The 20,064-nt window shown below is 42.0% G+C and overlaps 1 protein-coding gene across 3 annotated transcripts in view; it reads right to left on the bottom strand.

Annotated features, from left to right (window-relative positions):
• Window positions 1–20,064, bottom strand: part of ALG9 (ALG9 alpha-1,2-mannosyltransferase) — a 98,394-nt gene that overhangs the window by 22,926 nt on the left and 55,404 nt on the right. For all 3 annotated transcript variants that reach the window (XM_053204123.1, XM_027036487.2, XM_053204122.1), the window contains exon 14: window positions 8,475–8,605. In XM_053204123.1, the coding sequence (XP_053060098.1) occupies window positions 8,475–8,605 (131 nt within the window). The remainder of the gene's footprint in view (window positions 1–8,474; window positions 8,606–20,064) is intronic.

Genomic DNA, 20,064 nt, shown 5'->3' with positions numbered 1-20,064 from the left:
GAGTTGTGGTTTCTAACTCTCAAGGAACTCAGAGTTAAGACCTCTGATGAGACCAGCTGCTTGGTCTAAGCCAGTTAAAAGCAGTGGCAGTCCTGAAAGACTGTATATACTTTTCAAATCTGAGAGTCTCTATAGTATGGACTTGGAGCACCGATGGTCTGTACACAGTCTCTTTCTAGAGAACGAATTTCACAACAACGGGAGGCACACTCTCCGAGCTTCAGAAATACACACACACACACACACACACACACACACACACACACACACAGAGGTTTGTCCTTCTTAAAATGTCAGCAGATCTCAATGATAAACAGCTCAAGACTACAATGAGGAAAATGCTGCTGTGTTCTGAAACCAAAGCTAGCCTGGGGTAGATCTGCCAGATGAAAGTCTCAGCTAAGTATCTGGGAGAAGATAACACAAAACCAAACAAAAAGGAAAGGCCAAGAACTGATAAAGAAACAAAAAGTATTGAGAACAATGAACTACCAAGAATCACACAAGTTCAGAAACTCTGATCTCTTCTTCCTTATGATTTCTCAGTATTCTTGACATAGATGAAGGAGCTGGAGGTACGACCATGATTGATGGGTGGGGAAAAGACCAGAGCACTTCAGTTACTGACTGGGAGGAAGAACTAATTCTACCCCAAGGACTTGAACATCATCTGAAGCATGTCAAAGTGTTGGCCTGAAACCAAATTCTGCCATAGGGTGTAGTCTCCCTTTCCATCTGGGTAGCACAAAGCTGCAGATGAACAGCCTGCTGGGCTATTTTGTGCACCACAGGTCTCTTGTACAAGACATCTCCTTTAAAAAGCAAAATTTCAAAAACTATTCAATTTGGATGAAGAATGGCATCAAAAGAGCTGTGATGGTTTTAAAACACGTCCATAAATCCTTTGATATTTCTCCCACCAATAGGGAAAGTCTAATTCCTCTCCCCTCAAACTTGGGTTATTCGAATGGCTTGTCGTCTATGAACAGAATGAGACAAGAGTGATACACTGTATGAATTCCAAGACTAGGTCATCAAAAACGTTATATCTCTTGAGATACTAGCTTTTGGAAGCCAGCCACCATGCTGTGAAGAAGCGTGGGCCACATGGTGAAGCCACATGTAGATGTCCTGGCCAACAGCCCAAGCTGAGATCTAGCCAGCATCAACTGCTAGACATGTGAGAAGGCCTTCCCAACGCCTCCATCCAGCCCGAACCACCATCTGATAGCCAATGCATAAAGAACTCTGAGCAGCTGAAGAACTGTCTGGCTGAGCCCAGTCAACTCCAGAACATGAGAGAAAACAATAATCAGTAAGTGCTATTCTTTCATACTGCTAAGCTTAGAATGATTTGTTACACCACCACAACTAGAACAAGGGCTTCCAACTAATTTGCCCTTTGCAGTGATTCTCTATGATCTCCCAGAAATAAACAGTTCTGCTTATGCTGGGGTTAGGGACAGAGGACACCATGGCTGCCATCAACCAGACTACCACAAAGGACCAAAATGGATACAGGTGTCATGGCCTCTTCAGGCCTCAGGGCTGCTGTATTCACTTCTCCTTGGAGGCTAAAAGAAGACTCATAATCTTAGTAAACAATCTCCACAACAGGTAAAGCTCAGTGGCCACTGAGAATCCTGTGCTGGGCATTGAAAGAACACACACAGCAGAGGCTATCAGGACTAAGGAAGGCCCCTCTCCTACCGGGCCCGAGGGGGTTAACTTTCAACTCCCGACTTGCATCTCTTCTTCTAGAACTATACATTGGCAGGGCTTTGAAATCCTGCCCTTTTTAAGTCTCCCCAAATTATCCCCAGCCCCTCATCAGGCAAACCTAAAATTCAGTTAGATGAGGCTAACACATCCAAAACAAGGAAGAAGGAAATCTCATAATCCAAAAACCAAAGGTTTCAAGCAAAGCAGCCAGACAAAAGGGACCTATAACAAAGGAGGAAAGTGTGGGCGGAAAGCAGCCGCGTGAAGCACTGACAGGGCCTCCCAGCTTGTTTCTAAAGCCACACACAGGCAGGCCCTGGTGTGCAGGAGGCCAGCTCCAACATCCTGGAGAGGCACTTCCCACCAGACTCCTACACCACACTTAGGAGGAACCCACCATTGAGCCGGCAGTTTATTCCAACACTCTCCCTTCACTCCTCTCTGGGGAATCTCAGAGTAGGCATTACATCCACCCACTTGTCGAGCTATTTTATACAAGCAGCAATTATATCATGCTTCAAAGAAGGAAAAAAAATCCTCTCTTATTTTAGAAAGTATGTAATATGAGATGGCCATAGAGTAACAAATGTGTCTGGTTTAAAAAGTGATCTTGTTGACTAGTTTAGATTCCATATCCTAGGAGTCAGAGAAAGCCTGATAAAACTAGCCAGACACAGACATGGCCAACTCAGGGAGAGGAGAGGAAGGCACAGCTTGGTACCAGCTGTAAGCCAGGCGGGGGAACAATAGAAAATGGTTAAGATCTTAGGCCTGGGTCCCATCTCAGACTAACAGGTTCTGGGATCTCTAGGCCTCTCATAAAGCAGAGAATCAGCCTCTTGGTAAAGAATGGACATCTGGACTGCCATTCACCCAAACGGGCTAAGCACATTTAGTCCTCTTTACGGAGTCATTCTTCACTAGCCCAACAGTAAAGGCCTTACTTATCTTCCAACAATTTCCACGGAAAACAAGCCCATGTATTCACAGATACTCAGAATGTCTAAATTTATACCAGTCACCATATCGTTCTAATCATCTTTAAGCTACCTCCCCCTGGAGCTGAGTCTCCACCCAGGAGGGTATTCTGATGTGCCCGTACGGTCTTCAAACTACCCAGGCTGTTTCCCTTGCAGATGGCTGAGACCTAACCTAGGCTACAATACCAAGGAGGGTCAGCAGATTAAGTCAAATAACTTAACTATGGGGCAAAGGAACCATACATGCTCCATTCCTCATCCTGCTTTTTGGGGCAAGCCCTGTATTCTGGTCACATTAGATAAACCATACGTCTTGATTTGCCCAGGACAGGACACCTTTAATTTTCAAGAGCATTTCGATTTGGATGATCTATTATAGATCACTTTACCTAAAAGCCAATTTAAGCCAGTGAAAGAGGTCAATTAAATTCTTCTTGACTAAACCCTCAGGCGTTTCATCCAAAAGGCTTCTTTTTATCTTTCCACTTGCGCTCGTGATTTCTTCTCTGTGAATTATGGGAGTGGTGCTGCCCTCTTTACCACCGGTACAAATCCTCCTTTTCCTTTAAGCCTCAGCTCAGGAACCACGTCCTCCGGGAAGCTTCTCAGTATACTCCTACCTCCACAGACAGGCCTCTCCTTTCTTAGAAGGTCTAGCGTTACAACCTGGTACCTTTCTAAGGTCTTAATACTATTTTCAAGTTGTTTTTGCATGTATAACTACACAAGTTGTAAGTTATTTAAAGGGCAAAATCTGTGTCTAATTACTTCTTTCACATCCCTTAAAAAATCTAGCTCCGTGACAGAGACATACTGTCTCCTGATTCCAAACCTGCCTAACCAGCTGGCTCTGAGTCTCCAGGTGCCTCCTTCTGCTGACTCCTCCTCCCATAGTGCCCTGAACTCTCCTTTAAAGCAGCTAACACAGGTTGTAATTATATATTGATCTGGATGGTTTTTTGTTCAATGGTAGCCTCCCTGTTATATTGTAAGGTGTGTGTACTGTTTGTCACTATATACCTAAGATCCATGACAGTGCCTGACAGTGTTTGTCACTATATACCTAAGATCCATGACAGTGCCTGACAGTGTTTAAAAAATATCTGATTGGATGCATGTCAAATGAACAGACAGACAGATGGATAATGGAAGAAAGAAAAAATTGATCTCAAAGTCAACTATAAATATAAAGGAAGCAGATTTCAGTTTTAGGGATTTAAACATCTAAGATAATCTTACATTTCTAAAAGATCACCTGGCAGTAGGTCACAGACTTATTAAAACCTCCTTTCCTCAGAAAGAGCTAGAGAACAGTTAGGCCTACAGCCCCATCCAGTCTAGGGTCTAAGACATGAGTGGCCATTTGGTGCAGATGGTACTGTATTTCTCCTTGTTACAGAAATTGCTCCCATACACAAACCACGGTCTCAAGCAGCAAAAGAGGAAATGTAACATCCCCAGTGAACAGGCAGGAAGGCATCCGGGATCAAGCTCCTACAAGCATTTCAGACACCACCTCAGCGTGTTATCTCTGGGGCCCACAGCCTCTGACAGTCCAACTTAATTGTCCCAAGTCAGCACCATGAGATGTCATGGTGTTGACAGTTATAAATTGCTGTGGCAAAACTAGGCTGTGGGATCCCACTGTTTTTGCGGTTAGATCAATGTATACTGGGAAGTGCTGTCTGAGAGAGAATAATCAGCATAATTTTGGAACACTATACTGCCTGCTAATTAATGGAAAGGCCTGACATTTACATAATGCTTTAGAATTTACAAATACTTTCATATTTGCGCTCTCAATTGATCCTTACTACACCCCCATAAAGTAGCGGGCAACCAGGATTAAATGCACCTGTCCTCTGACCCCTTGCTCTTTTCACCACACTCTGCACACCTTCAAGTGAACTGTACCTTTTCACTTCTTAAACCAACAGATTTTCTTCTTTTTCAGCATATCATCATGAAGAGAATGCCAATTTATGGGAAATGAGTACAATTTATGGGAAGTGAAAAACCCCAGAAGGCATTCCCCAGTCAGCTCCCTCCCTCCCCCTACACTAGCGGTGTGATGGGTGAGCTGGGCAGGCGTGCGGAGGGGAAATGAAGCAGCAGCAGGGACCCACCCACCACCCACCAACAGGAGAAACAAGATGCCCTATAAGCTTAAGGTCTGTCTCTCCAGCAAGTTGTGCTCAAACTTGCAAAACCTTCTGCTCAGGGACCAGCCCAGCCACAGCAAGCAATCCCCAACAATGACTAGTACTGTGCTTCTAATACAGCAAATAAAATGTTAAAAGCTTGATAGAGGCCACTGGGGAAAGCTGTGCGATACTGGGAAAAATTCTGACCTCATCTTCCAGACACTATATATCTCCTGAGTCTATCAGTCCTCGGCAGTCGAGTTCACACCGTCGCTGCCTCTCATCTAGCCAACCAGAATAGTCTCCTATCCTGTTTCTGTGCCACCAACTTTCCCTCCTTCCAGTCCGCCACCCACACTATCACCAATGCAATCCTCACGTCACCTCCTCTTGGGATCTTCCTCAGCCTCTCCCACCTGAGCCTTTTTGGAATTGCCCATCCCTTCTACGCCTCCATGGCACTTCTCTGGTGTAGTGTTTCTCCCCAGATGTACCAAAGTCCCCAAGGCAGCCATCTTCTCTGCACACAGTCTCAAATCTAGGATGCACAAGGTGTGTGATAAATGTTTATCAAATTGAACCGATTATGCTTTATTTCTGCCCTTAACATTGAGCTTGTGAGGGAAGCAGAATGCTCAGCGGGGAACAGCAAGCAGCGTCTCTGGGAAAGGATGAGGAGGGTGGTGAAGACAGAGGAGCCACAGCACTTGTGTGGCCATGCAAGTATCTCCAGTCACTGCTCATCACAAGACAGGTGGGGAAGTGACCAACACCTTTTGCTCTTCCCTCAGAAGATTTCAAAGTCTCTAGTGAGAACTGTATGAGCATGGTTTCTTTGCCTTGTCCCGAAGGCTCTCAGTCTATGTGCACCAGCTGCAGGGTGCGTGTGCTATCAAAAGGGGAAATAGGAAGATGGGCACATCTTCTCATGTCAACCCTCAAAACCAAAAGGGAAAAAAAACTTACCTTAAAATACGCCCTTGTCCCATATGCTACAAACAGAGTTCGTTCTGTGGTCAGCGTACTGCTGTCACTATCTGTGAACCACTCAGTGTCCTCTGCTAATGGGAAGGCTGCTGGGAATGCGCTGTCCCCTCCAAGCTGGAGATCTTCCCAGGGCCAGATCTCAGGCTGTCACAGTTTTCTCAACTCAAAATAGAAGGCACCACAGCAACCTACCCCAAGTACTGTATCGAATAATAACGAAGAACACGTGTGATGCAGAGCGTTCACACCATCACTGCTGCTTCTCCTGCCAGCTCTCTCCCATTACTACTCCAATTCTGACCACATGTGAGTATCAACCCAAGACCCCACCACCTCTCATGGCCCTCCACTCCCTCAGCACCCCCCACCCCTCCTCGCCTAACTTAAGGCCATGACCACTCCCCTACACAAACTCAACTCCCCTGCCCCTTCATGCTTTGCTGAACTTTCTTGGCTAAACTCCAACCCTGCACACAAAAATGTGTGCATAATCATTCACAACAGCATTATTCATGATAGCCAAAAAGTAGAAGCAACCCAAATATCCATCAACTGGGGAAGAGGTAAACAAAATAGTTATATCCATAAGTGGAGTAGTATTCGGGCACAAAAAGGGACACCAACTGATACTTGCTATAACATGAATCAATCTCCAAAACATGCAAAGTCAAAGAAGGCAGATACAGAACCCCACATATATAATCCCATTCATATACCCACAACTTGCTAAATTTAATAATTATGGAGTTGTACACTTAAAGTAGGTGGATTTGATGGTATGTACATTATCACCAGAGCACCAACAAGCAACCACAGTGGCTGCAGCTTAAACTCAGGTGGGTTCTTTACCCCGTCTTCCAATCATACTGTATTTCTCAAGCTCCTTTTGTTTCCTACTCTCAATTATTTCCCTCTCCTCAAATCCTGAACACCTCATCCCCACAAACTCCCTTCTCATCTGATAATCCTACTTCCTACTGCACAGAGAAACCAGAGGCCATCAGAGGAAAGCTGCCAGATACCCATTATCACACCCACCTGCTGCCTATTACTATCCTCTATCTAGCAGCTATGTGTGGCTATTTAAATTAAGATTAAACAAAATTAACAATTCAGTTCCTCATCCAAAGTAGTCCCATTTCAAATGCTTAATAGCTGTATATGGCTCATGGCTCTCATGTTGGCCAGTGTGGATACAGAACATCTCCATCACTGACAGAGACAATATACCTGCTGCCTGTCTGTTTGAAACATCTTCTCTCACCCGCATCAACGGCACCTGCTCCACCAATTCCTTCCTTTCTCCTACATGACCAGTTTCCAGGTAAGAGATCATTTCCATCGGTATACAAACATAACTGTGATTTCCCTCATTTCAAAAAAAAATAAAAGATGAACAGTTTGGGGTGATGCAAAGGTTTCAAAATAGATAATGGCATTGTCAACAGAAAAGAGAAATAATGACCATGTGACACGATAACGGTGTTAGTTGATGCTACTGCTGTGATCACAGGCCAACACAGAAATGCATCGAACCACCCTTCAACTTACAAAATGTGTAGGTCAATTTTGCAAAAATAATTAATACCACTGAATCGTACACTTAAAATGGCAAACTGTAGGGTTTTTGTGTATAATTATGTTACACATATGCCACAATATAAAAAAATCCAAAGGACACAATCCATCATCACTCCCCCTGCAGTGCCCACCACCATTCATAGCCCTATTTCTCTGCTTCCCGTTAGAGCAGAACTCTCCAGAAAACCTCTGTGTTCGCCACCTCCAGGTCTTGTCCTGCTGCTTTTGTTCTGACCCCTAACTTCCAAGTCACCATGCTCTGACCACTCCATCAAAACTGCTTTCATCAGCTGCCGAACCCAACCGACAGTTGTTATTATTCATCTTCATTCATCGGCAGGTTCTGATCACTCTGTCCTCCTAAAAACATCTTCTTCTCTATTTGAGTCCCAGTCCTGCCTCTCAGGACCTGGTTCTCTACCTTTCACTTTCTGCCTGGGCTCTGCCCGCCCCCCCCCCCCCCCCCCCCACCGCCCAGAGCTCCCTGGACCTCAGCCCACAAACAACCTGACTCCTCCAGCTCAATGCCATGACTCCCTCACCTCAACATTCTGACTCCCCTCTTGTCATTAATTCTCAGGCCCTTCTGAAGAGCCAGACAGGCCCTGTTCTATTTGGTCTCTCTCTTTAAGATCAAGTAAGGCCTGTCCTTTCCTCGACTGAGCCTGGATTGCAAAAACAACAGATATGAACTTCTAGCTCCTTAAAGGACAGAGTCAATCTTCCTAGCAGTGTTATAATACTCAATGACAGTTGAGGTTGATGGCCAAGAGTAATCCATTGCAAACACTTATTTGCATGGTCTTCAGTGGATGTGTTTTATTTAGATTCTTTTATTTGGATGACACCTGAATAAACTTTGTGTGTGGTGCCTAGAAAAAGAGAGCACTGTTTTAGATTTCTCAGGAAACTGGACAAGAATAGATGTGTTTGGGCCCAAATAAAAATAAAATGAAATGATGCCTATTACAGTCAGCCCAAGACTGGAAGTTATTCAATCAAGATTCTAATTTGTACCCTTACTAGTCCTAGTACATCTCTTAGGATTAAAGCCACATACCTAGAAGCATCAAGGAATGGTCTGTAGGCCAAGCTGATCCATTCTTCTCTATTCGATGAGTATTTTGGCTCCCGGGGTGTTTCTCTCATCGTGTCCAAATCCACTAAATAATGGCATTTACTGATGTCAATCTGCAATGAAGAAAGGCCAAGTCTTCATCAGTAATTGCAAAGGTCCTTTCAGGGTAATGGACATCAATTACAATCCTAAAAATTCCCACAGTGTCTTAGAAGCACAAACATCCAAGTCCTAGGACAAGGTTACCTGTGCTATCTCCACTCAGATAGGAGTGTTGGGTGCTGGGCTGTTACTTAGGCTTCTAGGGGCAGGAGAGAAATACCCACCCAGCCAAATATGTACATAAGCTTTGGGAGTTCTGACTCTACTTTGGGTGTTAAGTTCCTCTGGCCTCAAAGACATTTCTGAAGGCTAGCTTGAGTCCACCACATACTCAAAAAACTCTATTCTTCTGCTATCATTCCCTTCCAATCTATCACCTCTTATCTCAGAGATGGAAAGGCCACCACCTAACCACATATGCTAATATGTGAAACCCTGTCACTGCTGACAGAGACCTGTGAAGTTACCCTACACCTTTTAAGTGGTACAGAAATATCCTATATCATCATCTCCAACATTTCAACACAACTGACAGACATAAGAACTGTCCGGGCAGCAAAAGATCAGTAAAACAATTATCAGAACTGCAAGAGTGGAGAAGATTATGAAAAATACATACTAGTATTAGCCAAACTGCAGTCATCCAGTTGATTACAACTGGATGGATGCTCATAAAAGAATATTAATATATTTCATTTAAAACCATATCAAGGGCAACACCTGGGAGGCTCAGTCAGTTAAGCATCCAACTTCAGAAACTCAGGTCATGATCTCATGGTTCGCGAGTTCAAGCCCCACATTGGGCTCTGTGCTGACCGCTAGTAGCCTGGAGCCTGCTTCAGATTCTGTGTGTGTCTCTCTCGCAGCCCCTCCCCTGCTCATACACTGTCTCTCTCTCTCTCAAAAATTAACACTAAAAAATGTTAAATTTTAAATTTTAAAAAGATGTTAAAAAACTGTCTAATGAGTACCAGCTTTCAGCCTGAGATGAATGAAAAAGTCTAGAGAGAGAGTGGAGATGGTCATACAACAATGTGCATGTGCTTAATGCCACTGAATTATATCCCAAAAGTGGTTAAAGTGGTAAATTTTATCACAATAGAAATCTGTTGGAATGATTCAATCTCAAAAAATTTTTTGACAATACAGTATTAAGCCTTATTCCTAAACACTCACTGCTATAAAGATATAAAGTCTAAATAAATAATTTATTAATTTGATTAAAATTACTGATATAGTAAATGCAATCTCAAAAATCCCAACAGACTTATTTTGTGAAACTTGACAAGTGGATTCCAAAATGTATAGGGAAATGTACAAGGCAGCCAAGACGCAGTCAGGAAAGAAAAGCAAGGTGGCAGCTTAACTTGCTATACACTTAGAGTAATTAAGACAAGAGGTGTTTAGTGCAGGAATAGATCAACAGACTGATGCAGAAAATAGAGCCTCAAATGGATACAGGCAACGTGGACCCTGATTTAGGATAGAATGACACCTCAGACCAGTGGGGGAGAGGACAGGCTTTTCATTGACTGGTGCTGACACAAATGGACAAACACTGGGGGGGAAAATGCAAATGAACCGTAACCTCACTCCACTCACAAAAATCAATCTCGGATTACAGAACTAAGTAAGGCCAAACTCTAAAGCTCTTGGAAGACAGTATCACAGAATATCTTCAAGAACTTACGGTAAAAGTCTCTTTAGACAAAACCCAAAAAGCATTAATGACCAAAAAAAGGATAAATTTGACTACATTAGAATATCTATTCAAACACACCCTTATGAGAGTGAAGACATGAGCCAGAAAATGGCAGAAGAAATATGCAACATAAGAAGCCATCAAGGATTCATATCTAGAACATATAAAGAAGACCTGCTAATCAACAAGACAAAGATCACCCAAAAGAAAAATGGGCAAATGACTTTAATAGGTACTTCACAGGAAGAAATCTAAATGGCCAAAAACCAATGAACAAGGGCTCAACTTCATACCAGGAACCAAGGAAGTGTAAACCAAAACCACAATGAACAATTACAATACTAAGTGTTGGCCAGAATATGGAGAAATTCTTCATTCTTTGCTGGCAGGAGATCAAGTTGGCACAAGATTTTTAGGAAACTATTTGGTATAATCTACAAAAATTGAACATATACATTTGCTATGATCCAACATTTGTATGCCCAAGTAGTAGACTGAACCATATGAAATCATTAACATTTCACTATTTAATTCACAAAATTGGTAATTTTACGAGGGTTCAAGCTAATACATTTCCAACAAAAATGCATACATGAAAAGACAATTCAAGAATGCTCAACGTGGCTGTATTTGCAGTTGGCCCAAACTTCAAACAGGCAAACATCCATCAACAGCAAAGTGATAAACTATAGTATAGTCCTACAATGAAGTACTACCAAGTAATAAAAGAGAACTACATCTATATGCAACAGCAAGTGTGATTATTAGAAACAAAACATCGAGGGAAAAGATCAAGACTCACAAAAAAGGCAGTAGGATTCCAGTATATGAAACTGAACAGTCAAAACTTAATCATTTAGGAGTGCGCATACAAAAGTGGTAAATCTAAAGATAAAAACAAGGAAGTTATTACCTTAAAAGTCAGAGAGTCTCTCTGAAGGGGGGTGGGGGTGGGTAGTGATCCAAAGTAATTGCTGGGGGAGGGGAGCCGTGGGTAGGGGCAATGTTCTAGTATTTGACTCTGGTGGAGCTTACATGGGTACCTGGCTCTATTATTATATTACTGATTACTGTACACTTGTGTTTTGTGCACATTTAGGCTCACGGATCATACACAATTGAAGGTTTAAAAAAGTGCTTATAAGAACAACTTGTTCTTCTCTAGAGCCTGCAGTAAACTCTGTCCTTCCCCCACTTCTCACTCACAATACTGTTCCGTCTCTCCTAGCATTATTTATACGTAAAAGAGACTGGAGTCTCACATCTGTCCCTACATATGCGCTATTCTTTCAGGGGAGAGAAAGCACACTGGGAATTGACGTCAGACCCAATTCCATTCCACACAACTCTAAAAATGATTCTTTGCATAAACACTTCAGGAAGCAGACTTTTTGGTCTCAACACCCACTCTGTAGCTCCCAAGGATTTTAAAAACATGAAACAAGTTTTTAAAAGCTTTGCAAGCGCCATGCCTCTGTAATCAAATAGGAGCAGCAAGGGGAAGAGCTCCTAGGGTCTCATGCCAAGACCTCCTTTCGTTAGGGGGTTCTCAGGAGGACATACTCGACCTCAGCCTAGCCTTTTCTGGCCAGGCATACTACAGAGGTCTGATTATCTAGATTTGGTTCTGGGTACATGGTCTCCCAGACACCAGGGTAGTAACTAACACCCAACTACACCAGTTAGCTTTACACTCCACTCATCACACAACCCACATGCAAATTACATCTCAAATAAAGTTTTGGGGAAGATACCACTGCAAAATCTTACCAATTGAGGTAACAGTCCATTATAAAATATGTAGCCTCTTCATCCTTCATGAGAAGCAGCTGCTGAATTTTGTTGTTTTTTTTCCTTGGAAGAAGTTAATGAACAACTAATACATATAAGGACAAAGGCTTCCAGCAGAAAATAGATATGATCAAGGGCAAGTTCTTTATTAGAGAAGCAATAAGTAATTTAGAAAAGGAGCCCCAACAGACTTCAAACTGTATTACAAAGCTGTAATCATCAAGACAGTATGGTAGTGGCACAAAAACCAACACTCAGATCAACGGAACAGAATAGAGAATCCAATAATGGACCCACAAACATATGGCCAACTAATCTTTGACAAAAGCTGGAAAGAATATCCAATGGAATAAAGACAGTCTCTTCACTAAATGGTGCTGGGAAAAATGGACAGCAACATGTAGAAAAAGGAACCTGGACCACTTTCTTACCCCATACACAAAAGTAAACTCACAAAGGATGAAAGGCCTAAAGGTAAGACAGGAAGCCATCAAAATTCTAGAGAAGAAAGCAGGCAAACACCTCTTTGACCTGGGCCACAGCAACTTCTTACTCAACATGTCTCCAGAGGCAAGGGAAAGAAACTAAAGCAAAAATGAACTACTGGGATCTCATCAAAATTACAATCTTCTGCACAGCAAAGGAAACAATCAGCAAAACTAAAAGGCAACCGACTGAATGGGAGAAGATATTTGCCAATGACATATCAGATAAAGGATTGGTATCCAAAATCTATAAAGAACTTATCAAACTCAACACCCAAAAGACAAAAAATAATAATAACCCAGTGAAGAAATGGGCAGAAGACATGAACAGACACTTCTCCAAAGAAGATATCTAGATGGCCTACACATGAAAAAATGCTCCACATCACTCATCATCAGGGTAATACAAATCAAAACCACAATGAGATACCACCTCACACCTGTCAGAATGGCTAACATGAACAACTCAGGCAACAACAGATGTTGGCGAGGATGTGGAGAAAGAGGATCTCTTTGGCACTGCTGGTGGGAATGCAAACTGGTGCAGCCACTCTGGAAAACAGTATGGAGGTTCCTCAAAAAATTAAAAATACAACTACCCTATGACCCAGCAATTGCACTACTAGATATTTATCCAAGGGATACAGGTATGTGGTTTCGAAGGGGCACATGCGCCCCAATGTGTACAACAGCACTATCGACAATAGCCAAAGTATGGAAAGAACCCAATGTCCATCGGTGGATTAACGGATAAAGAAGATGTGGTATATATATGTATACAATGGAATATTACTTGGCAATCAAAAACAATGAAATCTTGCCATTTGCAACTACATGGATGGAACTAGAGGGTATTATGCTAAGCGAAATTAGTCAGAGAAAGATAAATATCATATGACTTCACTCATACGAGGACTTTAAGAGACAAAACAGATGAATATAAGAGAAGGGAAGCAAATATAATAAGAAAACAGAGAGGGGGACAAAACCTAAGAGACTCTTAACTATGGAGAACAAACACAGGGTTACTGGAGAGGTTGTGAGATGGGGGATGGGCTAAGCGGGTAGGGGGCATTAAGGAATCTACTCCTGAAATCATTGTTGCACTGTATACTAACTAACTTGGATGTAAGTTTAAAAAATAAGTAAAAATAAAAATTAATTAATAAGGAAGAAAGAAAAAGAAAGAAGGAAAGAAGGAAAGAAGGAAAGAAGGAAAGAAAGAAGGAAAGAAAGAAGGAAAGAAAGAAGGAAAGAAAGAAGGAAAGAAAGAAGGAAAGAAAGAAGGAAAGAAAGAAGGAAAGAAAGAAGGAAAGAAAGAAGGAAAGAAAGAAGGAAAGAAAGAAGGAAAGAAAGAAGGAAAGAAAGAAGGAAAGAAAGAAGGAAAGAAAGAAGGAAAGAAAGAAAGAAAGAAAGAAAGAAAGAAAGAAAGAAAGAAAGAAAGAAAGAAAAAGACAGAAAGAAAGAAAGAAAAGGAACCCTAACAATCAACAAAATAAAAAGGTAACCGATGGAATGGAAAAAAAATATTTGCAAACCATGTATCTGATAAGGAATTAACCTCCAAAACATGTAAAAACTCCTACAACAGCAAAATAACAAATAATTTGATTTTTAAATTAGCAAAAGACCTGAATGGACACTTTTCCAAAGAAGATGTATCAATGTCCAACAGGTATATGAAAAGGTACTCAATGTTGCCAATCATTAGGAAAATGCAAATTGTAACCATGATGAGATACCACCTCACCTCACATTTATTAGAATGGCTATTATCAAAATGGTAAGAGATAAAAACTAGTGACCAGGATGTGGAGAAAAAAGAACTCTTGGGTACTGTTGGTGGGAATGTAAATTGGTACAGCCATTATGGAAAACAGTAAGGAGGTTCCTTAAAAACCTAAAAAAACAATCACAATATGATCCAGCAATCCCACTTTTGGGTATGTACCTGAAGGAAGTGAAGTCACTCTTTGGAAGAGATACCTGCAACTCCCAAGATCACTGCAGCATTCTTCATAACCTCTAAGACATGGAAACAATCTAAATGTTCGTCAATGGATGAAATGTGGTTTGTATGTAACACACATGTATAAAAAAGAAGGAAACCCTGTTATTTGTGACAACATAGATTAATCTTGAGGGCATCATACTAAATGAAGTATGCTTGATAGAGAAAGACAAATAGTGTATGATCTCACTTACATGTGGAATCTTAAAAAAATCGAACTCATAGAAACAGTACAATGGTGGTTCCCAGGGGCTGGGGTAATGAAGAGATGTTAGTCAAAGGGTACAAATTTCAGCTACAGGATGACTAAGTTCAAAGGACCTCAAGTACACCAGGAAGACTACAGTTAACAATACGGCGTTGTACACTGGAACTCTAAGCGAGAAGATCTTAAATGTTCTCAACATAAAGAACAACGGTTAACCATGTGAGGTGACAGGTGTGCTAACAAACCTTACTGTGGTAATCTGCACAATAGAAACATACATGAAAAATCATCACATTGTATACTTTAAACTTACACAGTGTTATGTGTCAATTCTATCTCAGTAAAGCTGGGGAAAAAAGAACTCTCCGTCAGAGACCTAGATTCTGGTCGAGGCTCCACCACAAATTAGATGGGGGACTCATACTCATTCAAGTTTTTTATACCTCAACTTCTTCTTCTGTAAAATAAGGAGATTACCATTTACCTCAAAGAGTTATAATGAGGATTGAATGAGAGGGTCTATTTAAATAAAACTTGTAAATTATAGGGGCACCTAGGTGGCTCAGTCGGTTAAGCGTCCAAATTCGGCTCAGGTCACGGTCTCATGGTTTGTGGGTTCAAGCCCCATGTTGGGCTCTGTGCTGACAGGTCAAAGCCTAGAGACTGCTTTGGATTCTGTCTCCCTCTCTCTGTCTCTTCCCCACTTGCGTTCTGTCACTCTCCCTCTCAAAAATAAATAAAAGCATTGAAAAAAAATTTTTTCATAAGTAAATACATAAAACTTGTAAACTATAAACAACTACACAAATTGCTGTAACATTAGAAAGAATCCTTGACTAACTCTATGAAATGTGAGAACCTGACAGACAGAAAAGAACCCTGGTGCATTAGGGCCCATTAAAAAAATTTTTTTTAATTTTTTAATATTTATTTTTGAGAGAGAGAGTGCAAGTAGGGGAGGAGCATGGAGAGCAGGAGACACTGAATCTGAAGCAGCCTGCAGGCTCTGAGCTGTGAGCACAGAACCCAACATGGGGCCCACACCCACAGACCACGAGAACATGACCTGAGCCGAAGTCAGACACTTACCCAATGGAGCCACCCAGGCACCCCAGATTTGTTGTTTTCAATTGAGATTGGTATTTAGTGTCAATTCAAGTTATGCTCAACGTATAGGACAGGAGGGTTACAGTATTAACTATACAGAGTCCTCAATTAGCAATGAATTAGCAGCATCCACTAAATGATACAAAAATGAATCTTCTAGGCATCATCAAAGCCCTTATGAAGTACCTAGTTGGTGAATCCTCAACTTGGGTATACAAAATTCTTGCAGACATGTTTCTGTTACTAAACTTATAATTGAGGTCAGGAAATGACGTTAGCACATTAAAATACAGAAAGTGAGTATTCTAAGAACAATCAAAGTTCAGAGAGGAAGAAATCACTGGGGGCTGCAGTGGTTGAAAAAATTTCCTGGAGATGGTGGCAAAAGTTAGAACAAAGGAAAAAAGGCAGAAGATCATGGTTTACAGGGGAACCAGGAGAAATATCTCCTTGTCCCTAGAGGTGTGTGTGGAGTAAAGTGAAGACAGAGTCTGAGGGCTGATAATGGAGAACCCAAATTAAGAGCATCTGGATTTTGTTCATCAGGAATCTAGTCTTTTCAACCACCAAGTCAAAGGATTAAGAAGTGGGCCTCAGAGAGAGGGAGATCCACACTGGCTGTGCAGAGGTGGGGGCACACGAAGGCTGGGAGTGGGCACTGCGATACGGAAGGCAGTGCCATCTGTGAGGAAGCAATGGCACCCAGAGCTGGTGTGGCAGGTGGCAAAGTAGAAAGCCAAGTCTCAGGCCTTTTTCAGAGGAAACCAGTGACAGCAAGACTTCTAACACAGCAAACAGGAGAAAAGAGGGGGCTGCAGTGAAGAATCACCCTGGGGGAGATGGAGAGAAGTTGCCAACTTGCATTTGACACCTACATTTTACACCCTGGAATTCAAAGAAGGCCCAGTGACTGCAACACCAGGAGTTAACAGCTGTTTTCTGTTCCTACAGATGGCAACACTCCCCACTCCCACCTCATAAATCCCTCCTGGCCCTTCAGATTCCAGCCCCTAGTTATTTCCTCAGGACAGGTCCTCTAATTCTGTGCTCTCATAAACCGGGACTTCCTCATCCCAACACTTCACAACTGTCACTTGGGAATTAATAGCCAATGCTATAGAAGATGCAGTTTTGTCTGCCTCATTCACTCATCATTCCCAAACCATGCCTCGTACGATGTGCATCAGAGGTGCCACGAGCGTGCACAGCGTGCGTGACAAAAGGTGAAAATAAAAGGAGGGAGAGGGAGGCAGCAGGGTAGGAGAAAGGAGAGAAGAACGAAGCCGAGAGGAGCGGAAGAGCACAGATGAGGTGCGGGGGGACATCTATGGTACTGAGCGGGGGGGGGGACGGGCAAGGAAGGCCGGAAGGAGCCATTAGAGAGGTTGTACGAGAATCAAAGTATGGTTTTGAAACTCAGGGAGGGTGGATTTCAGAAGCCACAGAAAGGCTGTGAGGCGGCCTGACAACGGAGAGAAGGTACAACAAGAGCAAAGTCAACAGTTGTACTGAAGAATACGTGTATCACGGCTTAAGGGGTCTGTGTGGGGACAAGGAAAGAACTTCTAGTCCAGCCTCCTTTTCTCAGTGACCTTCCCCACTGTCCATCCAGCTGCCTGGGCCAAGCCCCACCAGTCCTAAGACAGGAAGGATGTGAACTTGCTTTCAGACATCTATCAGCTGGAAACAACAATGACGCACATAGCTGTAAAAACAGTGATCTCTGGCAAGGGCCAGGGTGAAGTTCAGGAACATCACAGAGAAACCATCTCCATGTTTAAGGGCTCTCATTTCTTGAATGTCCCTGAAAATTCTCTGGTAAACAAATGCAGTCAAGAATCCTCTAAGACTTTAAGGAGATAACGGGAACAATCAATCAAAATCAATTATCCTGCAACCTCTAAGTCAAAGTGGGAGGGGACTGAAGTTGAGACAACTGTTTGCTGTGCACATGGCTGAGTAAAATTTGTCATAAACTGAGTCTACGGAACAGCAACAATGGCTGACCCAGGTTATGAATTTAATACTTTTAAAGCAGCATGCAGAATGTCTTCTTTCTTTCCAAAACATGCAATAAATTTTGATTCATTCCATTTCCTCATATCCCCCTGTAAGTAACACCAGTGAAGCCCAGGATTTCTTACAGCTGAGCATTCTGAGCTCTGTGAAGACAGAAGCAGAGTCAGTCTTGACCAGCACAGTACCCCCGGTGCCTGCACAGTGGCACACAGCAGGCAGGCAGGCCAGAAGTGGTCACTGAAGACAACCATGGTCACCAGCTACACCCAGGATGCTGGACAAGGTCAAATGCCAAGTGTTAATAAAAACTAAGACTAGCTATCTTTAACTGCCAAGAATTTTTTCTGTTAGCTTCCAGCCCCAGGAAGATAATCTATTTCCTCCAAAATGTCCTACAATGAAGATCAAATAATACTGTAATAAATCTACTAAAAAATCTCTAACTAGCAAAATGAGTTCAAGCTCTAGCAAACTATTAATTTTGAGCAAGGTAAGACCAGTGACCATAACAAAAATTTGACTTATTTGGATATTTTATAGAATGAAAGATTAGAGTATGGAAGTTGTCTAGAAAAATCAACTTAAACCATTATTCCTGGATCCCACTACCGTGATGAGAATGTACAACTCCCTTGAGGTCTGCGAGTGTTTTCCTGCTACTGGGAATGGATTAGAAAACACACGGAGCACAGAGAATGACAAGAATCACATTTAAAAGCAAACCAAAACTCTACATGGATATTCCTTGCTTCTTCTCAATTCACAGACAAAATGTTCCAGACAATTAAGTTCAGTTCTGCAAGCCTGCATGTACAGAATTTCTCTGAGAATCTATCTTTTAAATCCATTTTAGCCACAATTTTTATTATAAAAAATACAATTATAAACAGAAATACTATAGTATATACATACACACACATACAAATCTTCTACTCTATTTGGATGTAGATTACAGCAGCAAGCAGCCATAAATCAAACAAGTGTTTAAAACAGCTAACTCCCCTAAAAGACCCCAGCAGCAAAGTGGAATAATACTCTGAACCTCCTGCCCCCAAGCAAGTACTCTTGTGTAATATTACCTTTCCCATCAAAAAACGGGAGCCCCAATACTCTGCCTCCACCTCTGACTCTAGCTCTGTAACTAAGACAAGTCACGTAACTCTGTCTCAAAGGTTTTATAAGGTCTCCTTAGGGTTTTGACTGCAAACCACTAAAATCCCTCTCAACCCTAAAAAAAGTCATTGTAGAGAAAATAATTTCATCATGAGTGTAAACACACTGCACATTGCTGATTCTACTCTTCTCAAAACTACTGCTGTTCATTATTAGATACATTTTCATGCTGAAAGATAACTCTGCACTGGAGGTAACAAATATGTCAGGATCTGCTTCTGTATTGCCATGATTTGGGTAATTACAAAGTCGGTCTTCTCAGGGGCACCTGGGTGGCTCAGTCGGTTAAGTGTCTGACTTCAGCTCAGGTCATGATCTCGTAGTTCCCGAGTTCAAGCCCCACATCAGGCTCTGCACTGACAGCTCAGAGCTTGGCGCCTGCTTCGGGTTCTTTGCCTCCCTCTAAAAATTCTAAGTACTTTATCAATATAAAACATAGGATTTGGGAATATGGCACATGTCTTACCTAAAGAGCCTAGAATCACCATAGAGACCCATCCTGAAGTTGAGTGATAGCACACACAGAAAACTCATTTATCTTCCTTCTTACTGCTCCTGTTAGACCTCAGTAATCACTTCTGGCACTTTCTCACAGAGCCTCGATACAATCTCCTCATGCTGTTCAAACTGGGGCTCCAGTAAGCCACTAGCAACTGACCAGAAGGGTCAAATGAACAGAAATTATTTGCCTTCCTTGTTAAATCAATACATGGGGTGAATGCCCAGGATGGTGGTAATGCCACCAGGGGAAGCCCAATCCACCTAACACTTAATTCTCAACAACATATCTCAATAACAACACCTGTTCCTTTATACAAAACCCATCATTTAGAAAACTAAGAAATCATGGGAAACTGCTTATTACTTTTCACAACAATAAATTCAAGGTTTCTTTTATAAATTTGACTTTTAAAATATCACCTTATATAAAATATTTTAAGAACACATCTGTAGGGGCGCCTGGGTGGTGCAGT

Source organism: Acinonyx jubatus, chromosome D1 (assembly GCF_027475565.1).
Source record: "Acinonyx jubatus isolate Ajub_Pintada_27869175 chromosome D1, VMU_Ajub_asm_v1.0, whole genome shotgun sequence".
NCBI classification, from domain to species: domain Eukaryota; kingdom Metazoa; phylum Chordata; class Mammalia; order Carnivora; family Felidae; genus Acinonyx; species Acinonyx jubatus.
Note: the sequence above shows the minus strand (reverse complement) of the source record. Positions and strands in the feature narration are given on the sequence as shown.